The sequence below is a fragment of the Patiria miniata genome, unplaced genomic scaffold, assembly GCF_015706575.1.
Source record: "Patiria miniata isolate m_02_andy unplaced genomic scaffold, ASM1570657v1 HiC_scaffold_13, whole genome shotgun sequence".
Taxonomy (NCBI): domain Eukaryota; kingdom Metazoa; phylum Echinodermata; class Asteroidea; order Valvatida; family Asterinidae; genus Patiria; species Patiria miniata.
The window spans coordinates 2,049,101-2,061,896 of record NW_024037051.1 but is presented as its reverse complement, the minus strand read 5'-3'; the positions used below and the strand labels follow the sequence as shown (position 1 = coordinate 2,061,896).

Sequence of the window (12,796 nt, the reverse complement as noted above, 5' to 3'; positions counted from 1 at the left end):
TGGTTCTGGAGAAAAATTAAGATATAGCGCATCAATGCCAGTAGTACCCCTCTGTGCAGTCAGTGTAACAGCAATGCCTGAAAGCGCCCGCGACACGAACTTCGTATATCACGGTCTAAAGGTCGCCTTGGAAGTTCTGCACAAACTATACCTTTTTCGGAAGCTTGTGATGAGGCCAACAAGCTGGCGAAAGGACAGGTCTTGAAACCCAGTGGTTGAGGAGAAAAATTAAGATATAGCGCAGCAATGCGAGTAGTAAAATTATGTGCAGTCAGTCTAACATCAATGCCTGCAAGCGCCCGCGACACGAACTTCGTATATCGCCGTCTAAAGGTACCTCAACCAGAGAAGTTCTGCACAAACTATACCTTGTTCCGAAGCTTGTGATGAGGCCAACAAGCTGGCAAAAGGACAGGACTTGAAACCCAGTGGTGGCGGAGAAAATTCAAGATATAGCGCATCAATGACAGTAGTACCCCTATGTGCAGTCAGTCTAACAGCAATGCCTGCAAGCGCAGGCGACACGAACTTCGTATATCGCGGTCTAAAGGTACCTTAACCTAGGAAGTTCTGCACAAACTATACCTTGTTCGAAAGCTTGTGATGAGGCCAACAATCTGAAAAAAGGACAGGTCTTGAAACCTAGTGGTTGCGGGAAAAATTTAAGATATAGCGCATCAATGCCAGTAGTACCCTATATGCAGTCAGTCTAACAGCAATGCCTGCAAGCGCCCGCGACACAAACTTCGTATATTGCGGTCTAAAGGTACTTTAACCTGGAAGTTCTGCACAAACTATACCTTGTTCAGAAGCTTGTGATAAGGCCAACAAGCTGGCAAAAGGACACGTCTTGAAACCAAGTGGTGGCGGAGAAAATTTAAGATATAGCGCATCAATTCAATGCCAGTAGTACCCCTATGTGCAGTCAGTCTAACAGCAATGCCTGCAAGCGCCCGCGACACGAACTTCGTATATTGCGGTCTAAAGGTACCTTAACCTGGGAAGTTCTGCACAAACTATACCTTGTTCAGAAGCTTGTGATAAGGCCAACAAGCTGGCGTAAGGACACGTCTTGAAACCAAGTGGTGGCGGAGAAAATTTTAGATATAGCGCATCATTCAATGCCAGTAGTACCCCTATGTGCAGTCAGTCTAACAGCAATGCCTGAAAGCGCCCGCGACACGAACTTCGTATATGGAAGTCTAAAGGTACCTTAACCTGGGAAGTTCTGCACAAACTATACCTTGTTTGGAAGCTTGTGATGAGGCCAACAATCTGGCAAAAGGATAGGTCTTGAAACCCAGTGGTTCTGGAGAAAAATTAAGATATAGCGCATCAATGCCAGTAGTACCCCTCTGTGCAGTCAGTGTAACAGCAATGCCTGAAAGCGCCCGCGACACGAACTTCGTATATCACGGTCTAAAGGTCGCCTTGGAAGTTCTGCACAAACTATACCTTTTTCGGAAGCTTGTGATGAGGCCAACAAGCTGGCAAAAGGACAGGTCTTGAAACCCAGTGGTTGCGGAGAAAATTCAAGATATAGCGCATCAATGCCAGTAGTACCCTATATGCAATCAGTCTAACAGCAATGCCTGCATGCGCCCGGGACACGAACTTCGTATATCGCGGTCTAAATGTACCTTAACCTGGAAGTTCTGCACAAACTATACCTTGTTCGGAAGCTTGTGATGAGACCAACAAGCTGGCAAAAGAACAAGTCTTGAAATCCAGTGGTTGCGGTGCAAATTTAAGATATAGCGCATCAATGCCAGTAGTACCCCTTTGTGCAGTCAGTCTAACAGCAATGCCTGAAAGCGCCCGCGACACGAACTTCGTATATCACGGTCTAAAGGTCCCCTTGGAAGTTCTGCACAAACTATACCTTTTTCGGAAGCTTGTGATGAGGCCAACAAGCTGGCAAAAGGACAGGTCTTGAAACCCAGTGGTTGCGGAGAAAAATTAAGATATAGCGCATCAATGCGAGTAGTACCCCTATGTGCAGTCATTCTAACAGCAATGCCTGCAAGAGCCCGCCAAACGAACTTCGCATATCGCCGTATAAAGGTACCCCAATCTGAGAAGTTCTGCACAAACTATACCTTGTTCGAAAGCTTGTGATGAGGCCAACAAGCTGGCAAAAGGACAGGACTTGAAACCCAGTGGTGGCGGAGTAAACTCAAGATAAATGGCATCAATGCAAGTAGTACCCCTATGTGCAGTCAGTCTAAAAGCAATGCCTGCATGCGCCCGCGACACGAACTTTGTATATCGCGGTCTAAAGGTATCTTAACCTGGGAAGTTCTGCACAAACTATACCTTGTTCGGAAGCTTGTGATAAGGTCAACAAGCTGGCAAAAGGTACCTTTACCTTGAAACAAAGTGGTTGCGGAGACAATTCAAGATATAGCGCATCAATGCCAGTAGTACCCCTATATGCAATCAGTCTAACAGCAATGCCTGCATGCGCCCGGGACACAAACTTCGTATATCGCGGTCTAAAGGTACCTTAACCTGGAAGTTCTGCACAAACTATACCTTTTTCGGAAGCTTGTGATGAGGCCAACAAGCTGGCAAAGGAACAGGTCTTGAAACCCAGTGGTTGCGGTGAAAATTTAAGATATAGCGCATCAATGCCAGTAGTACCCCTATGTGCAGTCAGTCTAACAGCAATGCCTGCAAGCGCCCGCGACACAAACTTCGTATATTGCGGTCTAATGGTACTTTAACCTGGAAGTTCTGCACAAACTATACCTTGTTCAGAAGCTTGTGATAAGGCCAACAAGCTGGCAAAAGGACACGTCTTGAAACCAAGTGGTGGCGGAGAAAATTTAAGATATAGCGCATCAATTCAATGCCAGTAGTACCCCTATGTGCAGTCAGTCTAACAGCAATGCCTGCAAGCGCCCGCGACACGAACTTCGTATATTGCGGTCTAAAGGTACCTTAACCTGGGAAGTTCTGCACAAACTATACCTTGTTCTGAAGCCTGTGATAAGGCAAACAAGCTGGCAAAAGGACAGGTCTTAAAACCCAGTGGTTGCGGTGAAAATTTAAGATATAGCGCATCAATGCCAGTAGTACCCCTATGTGCAGTCAGTCTAACAGCAATGCCTGCAAGCGCCCGCGACACGAACTTCGTTTATCGCGGTCTAAAGGTACCTTAACCTGGGAAGTTCTGCACAAACTATACCTTGTTCAGAAGCTTGTGATAAGGCCAACAAGCTGGCATAAGGATACGTCTTGAAACCAAGTGGTAGCGGAGAAAATTTAAGATATAGCGCATCAATTCCAGTAGTACCCCTATGTGCAGTCAGTCTAACAGCAATGCCTGCAAGCGCCCGCGACACGAACTTCGTATATGGAAGTCTAAAGGTACCTTAACCTGGGAAGTTCTGCACAAACTATACCTTGTTTGGAAGCTTGTGATGAGGCCAACAAGCTGGCAAAAGGATAGGTCTTGAAACCCAGTGGTTCTGGAGAAAAATTAAGATATAGCGCATCAATGCCAGTAGTACCCCTTTGTGCAGTCAGTCTAACAGCAATGCCTGAAAGCGCCCGCGACACGAACTTCGTATATCACGGTCTAAAGGTCGCCTTGGAAGTTCTGCACAAACTATACCTTTTTCGGAAGCTTGTGATGAGGCCAACAAGCTGGCAAAAGGACAGGTCTTGAAACCCAGTGGTTGCGGAGAAAATTCAAGATATAGCGCATCAATGCCAGTAGTACCCTTATATGCAATCAGTCTAACAGCAATGCCTGCATGCGCCCGCGACACGAACTTCGCATATCGCCGTATAAAGGTACCCCAATCAGAGAAGTTCTGCACAAACTATACCTTGTTCGAAAGCTTGTGATAAGGCCAACAAGCTAGCAAAAGGACAGGACTTGAATCCCAGTGGTGGCGGAGTAAACTCAAGATAAAGCGCATCAATGCAAGTAGTACCCCTATGTGCAGTCAGTCTAAAAGCAATGCCTGCATGCGCCCGCGACACGAACTTTGTATATCGCGGTCTAAAGGTATCTTAACCTGGAAGTTCTGCACAAACTATACCTTGTTCGGAAGCTTGTGATGAGACCAACAAGCTGGCAAAAGAACAAGTCTTGAAATCCAGTGGTTGCGGTGCAAATTTAAGATATAGAGCATCAATGCCAGTAGTACCCCTTTGTGCAGTCAGTCTAACAGCAATGCCTGAAAGCGCCCGCGACACGAACTTCGTATATCACGGTCTAAAGGTTCCCTTGGAAGTTCTGCACAAACTATACCTTTTTCGGAAGATTGTGATGAGGCCAACAAGCTGGCAAAAGGACAGGTCTTGAAACCCAGTGGTTGCGGAGAAAAATTAAGATATAGCGCATCAATGCGAGTAGTACCCCTATGTGCAGTCAGTCTAACAGCAATGCCTGCAAGAGCCCGCCAAACGAACTTCGCATATCGCCGTATAAAGGTACCCCAATCAGAGAAGTTCTGCACAAACTATACCTTGTTCGAAAGCTTGTGATGAGGCCAACAAGCTGGCAAAAGGACAGGACTTGAAACCCAGTGGTGGCGGAGTAAACTCAAGATAAAGCGCATCAATGCAAGTAGTACCCCTATGTGCAGTCAGTCTAAAAGCAATGCCTACATGCGCCCGCGACACGAACTTTGTATATCGCGGTCTAAAGGTATCTTAACCTGGGAAGTTCAGCACAAACTATACCTTGTTCGGAAGCTTGTGATAAGGTCAACAAGCTGGCAAAAGGTACCTTTACCTTGAAACAAAGTGGTTGCGGAGACAATTCAAGATATAGCGCATCAATGCCAGTAGTACCCCTATATGCAATCAGTCTAACGGCAATGCCTGCATGCGCCCGGGACACAAACTTCGTATATCGCGGTCTAAAGGTACCTTAACCTGGAAGTTCTGCACAAACTATACCTTGTTCGGAAGCTTGTGATAAGGCCAACAAGCTGGCAAAGGAACAGGTCTTGAAACCCAGTGGTTGCGGTGAAAATTTAAGATATAGCGCATCAATGCCAGTAGTACCCCTATGTGCAGTCAGTCTAACAGCAATGCCTGCAAGCGCCCGCGACACGAAATTCGTATATGGCGGTCTAAGGTCCCCTTGGAAGTTTTGCACAAACTATACCTTGTTCGGAAGCTTGTGATGAGGCCAACAAGCTGGCAAAAGGACAGGTCTTGAAACCCAGTGGTTGCGGAGAAAAATCAAGATATAGCGCATCAATGCGAGTAGTACCCCTATGTGCAGTCAGTCTAACAGCAATGCCTGCAAGAGCCCGCGACACGAATTTCGGATATCGCCGTCTAAAGGTACCTTCACCTGGGAAGTTCTGCACAAACTATACCTTGTTCGGAAGCTTGTGATAAGGCCAACAAGCTGGAAAAAGGACAGGTCTTGAAACCTAGTGGTTGCGGTGAAAATTTAAGATATAGCGCATCAATGCCAGTAGTACCCTTATATGCAGTCAGTCTAACAGCAATGCCTGCAAGCGCCCGCGACACGAAATTCGTATATGGCGGTCTAAGGTCCCCTTGGAAGTTTTGCACAAACTATACCTTGTTCGGAAGCTTGTGATGAGGCCAACAAGCTGGCAAAAGGACAGGTCTTGAAACCCAGTGGTTGCGGAGAAAAATCAAGATATAGCGCATCAATGCGAGTAGTACCCCTATGTGCAGTCAGTCTAACAGCAATGCCTGCAAGAGCCCGCGACACGAATTTCGGATATCGCCGTCTAAAGGTACCTTCACCTGGGAAGTTCTGCACAAACTATACCTTGTTCGGAAGCTTGTGATAAGGCCAACAAGCTGGAAAAAGGACAGGTCTTGAAACCTAGTGGTTGCGGTGAAAATTTAAGATATAGCGCATCAATGCCAGTAGTACCCTTATATGCAGTCAGTCTAACAGCAATGCCTGCAAGCGCCCGCGACACAAACTTCGTATATTGCGGTCTAAAGGTACATTAACCTGGAAGTTCTGCACAAACTATACCTTGTTCGGAAGCTTGTGATAAGGTTAACAAGCTGGCAAAAGGACAGGTCTTGAAACCCAGTGGTTGCGGTGAAAATTTAAGATATAGCGCATCAATGCCAGTAGTACCCCTATGTGCAGTCAGTCTAACAGCAATGCCTGCAAGCGCCCGCGACACGAAATTCGTATATGGCGGTCTAAAGGTACCTTAACCTGGGAAGTTCTGCACAAACTATACCTTGTTCGGAAGCTTGTGATGAGGCCAACAAGCTGGCAAAAGGACAGGTCTTGAAACCCAGTGGTTGGGGAGGAAATGTAAGATATAGCGCATCAATGACAGTAGTACCCTTATATGCAATCAGTCTAACAGCAATGCCTGCATGCGCCCGGGACACAAACTTCGTATATCGCGGTCGAAAGGTACCTTAACCTGGAAGTTCTGCACAAACTATACCTTGTTCGGAAGCTTGTGATGAGGCCAACAAGCTGGCAAAAGAACAGGTCTTGAAACCCAGTGGTTGCGGTGAAAATTTAAGATTTAGCGCGTCAATGCCAGTATTACCCCTATGTGCAGTCAGTCTAACAGCAATGCCTGCAAGCGCCCGCGACACGAAATTCGTATATGGCGGTCTAAAGGTCCCCTTAGAAGTTCTGCACAAACTATACCTTGTTCGAAAGCTTGTGATCAGGCCAACAAGCTGGCAAAAGGACAGGAATTGAAACCCAGTGGTGGCGGAGAAAACTCAAGATATAGCGCATCAATGCCAGTAGTACCCCTATGTGAAGTCAGTCTAAAAGCAATGCCTGCAAGCGCCCGCGACACGAACTTCGTATATCGCGGTCTAAAGGTATCTTAACCTGAAAAGTTCGGCACAAACTATACCTTGTTCGGAAGCTTGTGATGAGGCCAACAAGCTGGCAAAAGGTACCTTAACCTTGAAACAAAGTGGTTGCGGAGACAATTCAAGATATAGCGCATCAATGCCAGTAGTACCCCTATGTGCAGTCAGTCCAACAGCAATGCCTGCAAGCGCCCGCGACACGAACTTCGTATATCGCGGTGTAAAGGTACCTTAAACTTGCAATTTCATCACAAACTATACCTTGTTCAGAAGCTTGTGATGAGGCCAACAAGCTGGCAAAAGGCACTATAACCTTGAAACAAAGTGGTTGCGGAGACAATTCAAGATATAGCGCATCAATGCCAGTAGTACCCCTATGTGCAGTCAGTCTAACAGCAATGCCTGCAAGTGCCCGCGACACGAACTTCGCATATCGCCGTCTAAAGGTCTCTTAACCTGGAAGTTCTGCACAAACTATACCTTGTTCGGAAGCTTGTGATGAGGTTAACAAGCTGGCAAAAGGACAGGTCTTGAAACCAAGTGGTTGCGGTGAAAATTTAAGATATAGCGCATCAATGCCAGTAGTACCCCTATGTGCAGTCAGTCTAACAGCAATGCCTGCAAGCGCCCGCGACACGAACTTCGTATATGGCGGTCTAAAGGTACCTTAACCTGGAAAGTTCTGCACAAACTATACCTTGTTTGAAGCTTTTGATGAGGCCAACAAGCTGGCAAAAGGACAGGTCTTGAAACCCAGTGGTAACGGAGAAAATTTAAGATATAGCGCATCAATGCCAGTAGTACCCTTATATGCAATCAGCCTAACAGCAATGCCTGCATGCGCCCGGGACACAAACTTCGTATATCGCGGTCGAAAGGTACCTTAACCTGGAAGTTCTGCACAAACTATACCTTGTTCGGAAGCTTGTGATGAGGCCAACAAGCTGGCAAAAGAACAGGTCTTGAAACCAAGTGGTTGCGGTGAAAATTTAAGATATAGCGCGTCAATGCCAGTATTACCCCTGTGTGCAGTCAGTCTAACAGCAATGCCTGCAAGCGCCCGCGACACGAAATTCGTATATGGCGGTCTAAAGGTCCCCTTGGAAGTTCTGCACAAACTATACCTTGTTCGGAAGCTTGTGATAAGGCCAACAAGCTGGCAAAAGGACAGGTCTTGAAACCCAGTGGTTGCGGAGAAAATTTAAGATATAGCGCATCAATGCCAGTAGTACCCTTATATGCAATCAGACTAACAGCAATGCCTGCATGCGCCCGGGACACAAACTTCGTATATCGCGGTCTAAAGGTACCTTAACCTGGAAGTTCTGCACAAACTATACCTTGTTCGAAAGCTTGTGATAAGGCCAACAAGCTGGCAAAAGGACAGGAATTGAAACACAGTGGTGGCGGAGAAAACTCAAGATATAGCGCATCAATGCCAGTAGTACCCCTATGTGCAGTCAGTCTAAAAGCAATGCCTGCAAGCGCCCGCGACACGAACTTCGTATATCGCGGTCTAAAGGTATCTTAACCTGAAAAGTTCGGCACAAACTATACCTTGTTCGGAAGCTTGTGATAAGGCCAACAAGCTGGCAAAAGGTATCTTAACCTTGAAACAAAGTGGTTGCGGAGACAATTCAAGATAGCGGCAACTGGTGCAACTACAGAGAATATCGCTCCCACATTCTCCGAAAATATCGATTCAGATCTGCATCAGATTCTTCTAAAAAGCAGAGTAACGCCACATGTTGATCTGAGGCAACAGATGCAACAAGATATAAACCTGGATATTCTGGATGAAGCAAGGAAGAGTCTGTTTCAGTTTGCAATAACCAAGCACACCGAAAGAATACAACATGGCGACGTACAGAACAGTACGCAAGGTATGGGTACCAGCGATCAGTTGATATTAAAATCAAGACGCTCGGTAGAGGCTGTCTCTGACGATATCCTGGAATTATATCTCTACCTAACTGATGACCATAGCAAGTTTCCCAAAGCCTGCTTGTCTTCCTCTAAACTAAAAACAACCAAGATGGAATCTACAACTAGGCAAGCTACTACGGATGCAGGGAACAGTGACAAAACTTGTACCCCCCAAACCAAAACTGCAACCAATAAGGTTACCCAGGAAATTCCCTTCAACTCTGAAATACGGGACTTAAGATTCTCTATTGACGAATTAAGAAATGAAGTGAGATCAATGAGAGTTGAACTTAATGAAAACCTCGATCTAAAATCACAGATTCAGGCACTGGAGAGTGAACGTAAAAGCTTGCAAACCGCCATTGATTTGCTAACAAGCAAAAAATCGCCACAGCAAAACTGTTCCATAGCAACCGCATCGTCTTCTTCAACCATCGACAAAGACATATCAACAAAACGTCAGCAACCTCAACTACGGACTCCCACAAATCACAAAAGCCAAACACAGATGGTACATCCAAGTATTTCCGAAGTGACAGCAACACCTATTGTTCCTTTGACAAATCGCTTCACTGCACTGACAGATCAAGCTGGAGTCGACTCCGAAGAGCCCACACCAGAGGAAGTAATTGATCAGTATTACAATGAGCTGATTGACAATGATAGACCTATACGCCATTGCGGACGTTCGAATTCACTGGTTCCATCATGTAGAACTTCGTCTACACTTCAGCACCGAGATGGCCAACCACCTCCCACCTATGCCCAGGCTGTCAGTACCAGGCCTGGCTCAAGCAGTGACGTTCCTGTACATAGATATCAGGATTTCCATCACGAGGACTGGAAAACACGGAAAAGGCATCTGACTCCGAGTCAACATGTGCAGCCCCTTTGTCCCCTGATTCGTCGTCGTCCATTGCCATCTCAGGAAGCCGAGTGGTTCCAGTACCAGAGAAAGAATCGTCTGTTCGTGAAGAAATCGTCAGTGAACAATCGTCCGTGAACTACTCAACACAAGGTTTGCAATATAGCTACAATGAACTGGTTGAAGGCAGTATCCCTCCCATTAAAACAAAAGGTATTAAATGTGGTCATCTTAACATTCATAGCCTTGTCAGTAAGATAGACGAACTTCGTCTCTTGCTGAAGCATAGACCTTTCGATGTTATATGTCTGAACGAAACGCTGTGTGACTCTAGTATCTCGGATGAGGAGTTATGTATTGACGGTTTCTCCATACTAAGAAGTGACAGAACTAGACATGGTGGCGGTGTAGCTATTTATGTATCAAATGATGTCCAGGTTACCAGGCGACATAATCTTGAGTCTGCGGCTCTTGAAAGTGTGTGGGTTGAAGTGAAGTATAACAAATATAAATCGCCTATCCTTGTTGGTGCATTTTATAGGCCACCGAGCACGGGTATTGATTTCTTTGATAAAATAGATGAAGTCTTAGCAACCGCCTCAACTGAAAAAAAGGAGTGCATTTTATTGGGTGATTTTAACTGTAATTTTATGGATGGTGTCACTAATATCAATACTGATAACTTGAAATTTTATACTTCTCTATATGGATTTGCTCAAGTGATCACCAGCCCTACAAGGGTCACCAGTCATAGCAACACTCTCATCGACTTAATATTTGTAAATAATCCAGATGTTTTTACTGATAATGGTGTATTTTGTACTAGTATAAGTGATCATTTTTTAACTTATTCAGTTCGTTGTTTTAATTTTAAATCATCCACTCAACAAGGTCATAATTATATTGAGTATAGACCATTCAAGAAGATGATTGTCCAAGATTTTATTCATGATTTGGAAAATGTACCTTGGAATGCTATTGTTAACATAACTGACATTGAACTAGCCTGGCAAACCTGGTTAAATAGTTTTATGGAAATTGTGAACCTGCATGCTCCACTCTGTAAAAAGAAAATTAGGCAAAATGCTTGTCCTTGGATCACAGACGACATTGTTAAGCTGATGAAAGAACGTGATCAGATCCATAAGGCTGCCGTCAAACATAATTGTCAGAATTTATGGAATGAGTATAGATGTTTACGTAATAAAGTAACACACATGATGCAGAAGCAAAAGACTGATCATTACTGTGGTCTGATCCGTGATAATGCTGGTAACAGCAAAAAGATCTGGAGTTGCCTTAAAGAAGTAACCCCGAAGCAAGGCCGTATTCTCCCCAGTTCGATTGAGGTCAATGGATCAGACTGCAGTGACAGTGATCAGATTGCTAATGCATTTAATGATTATTTTGTAACTTGTGCGCAAAACGTCACAAAAGACTTGCCTGTCACAACACCTACTGTGTTCACCGATGTATCAGGTGGTAACGATTGTGTTTTTAATCTCAGGCCGGTCTCGCCTGCTTTTGTTGAAAAAACTCTCCTGACTATGAATGTTAACAAAGCTACAGGGGATGATCAACACAGCTGTCGTTTACTAAAAGTTGCTTGCCCTGCCATCCTTCGTTCCTTAACCAAAATCATAAATATGTCCTTGATGCATGGACATGTTCCCGAAGGATTGAAGAGTGCCAAAGTGGTACCAATCTTTAAATCTGGCAATACCTCTGATGTAGGTAACTATCGTCCCATTTCTATCTTGCCAATTGTAGGTAAGATCTTAGAGCGAGCCGTTTGTGATCAGTTGTATGCAAGCGACCGCGACACGAACTTCGTATATCGCGGTGTAAAGTTACCTTAAACTTTCAATTTCATCACAAACTATACCTTGTTCAGAAGCTTGTGATGAGGCTAACAAGCTGGCAAAAGGCACTATAACCTTGAAACAAAGTGGTTGCGGAGACAATTCAAGATATAGCGCATCAATGCCAGTAGTACCCCTATGTGCAGTCAGTCTAACAGCAATGCCTGCAAGTGCCCGCGACTCGAACTTCGCATATCGCCGTCTAAAGGTACCTTAACCTGGGAAGTTCTGCACGAACTATACCTTGTTCGGAAGCTAATGATGAGGCCAACAAGCTGGCAAATGGGCAGGTCTTTAAACCAAGTGGTTGAGGAGAAAATTCAAGATATAGCGCATCAATGCCAGTAGTACCCCTATGTGCAGTCAGTCTAACAGCAATGCCTGCAAGCGCCAGCGACACGAACTTCGTTTATCGCGGTCTAAAGGTACCTTAACCTGGGAAGTTCTGCACAAACTATACCTTGTTCAGAAGCTTGTGATAAGGCCAACAAGCTGGCGAAAGGACACGTCTTGAAACCAAGTGGTGGCGGAGAAAATTTAAGATATAGCGCATCAATTCCAGTAGTACCCCTATGTGCAGTCAGTCTAACAGCAATGCCTGCAAGCGCCCGCGACACGAACTTCGTATATGGCGGTCTAAAGGTACCTTAACCTGTTAAGTTCTGCACAAACTATACCTTGTTCGGAAGCTTGTGATGAGGTTAACAAGCTGGCAAAAGGACAGGTCTTGAAACCAAGTGGTTGCGGTGAAAATTTAAGATATAGCGCATCAATGCCAGTAGTACCCCTATGTGCAGTCAGTCTAACAGCAATGCCTGCAAGCGCCCGCGACACGAACTTCGTATATGGCGGTCTAAAGGTACCTTAACCTGGAAAGTTCTGCACAAACTATACCTTGTTTGGAAGCTTGTGATGAGGCCAACAAGCTGGCAAAAGGACAGGTCTTGAAACCCAGTGGTTGCGGAGAAAATTTAAGATATAGCGCATCAATGCCAGTAGTACCCTTATATGCAATCAGTCTAACAGCAATGCCTGCATGCGCCCGGGACACAAACTTCGTATATCGCGGTCTAAAGGTACCTTAACCTGGAAGTTCTGCACAAATTATACCTTGTTCGAAAGCTGGTGATGAGGCAAACAAGGTGGCAAAAGGACAGGTCTTTAAACCCAGTGGTTGCGGTGAAAATTTAAGATATATCGCATCAATGCCAGTAGTACCCCTATGTGCAGTCAGTCTAACAGCAATGCCTGCAAGCGCCCGAGACACGAAATTCGTATATGGCGGTCTAAAGGTCCCCTTTGAAGTTCTGCACAAACTATACCTTGTTCGGAA

The 12,796-nt window shown here is 45.2% G+C and overlaps 1 protein-coding gene across 1 annotated transcript; it reads left to right on the top strand.

The window, feature by feature from the left end:
- The first annotated feature begins 8,575 nt into the window (after nt 1-8,575).
- LOC119721478 lies at nt 8,576-11,460 on the top strand. The gene is made up of 4 exons (XM_038191559.1): nt 8,576-8,693; nt 9,665-9,955; nt 10,322-11,083; nt 11,372-11,460. Exons 1-4 carry the CDS (start codon nt 8,576-8,578, stop codon nt 11,458-11,460), a joined length of 1,260 nt encoding a protein of 419 aa, XP_038047487.1.
- Nucleotides 11,461-12,796: the final 1,336 nt, after the last annotated feature.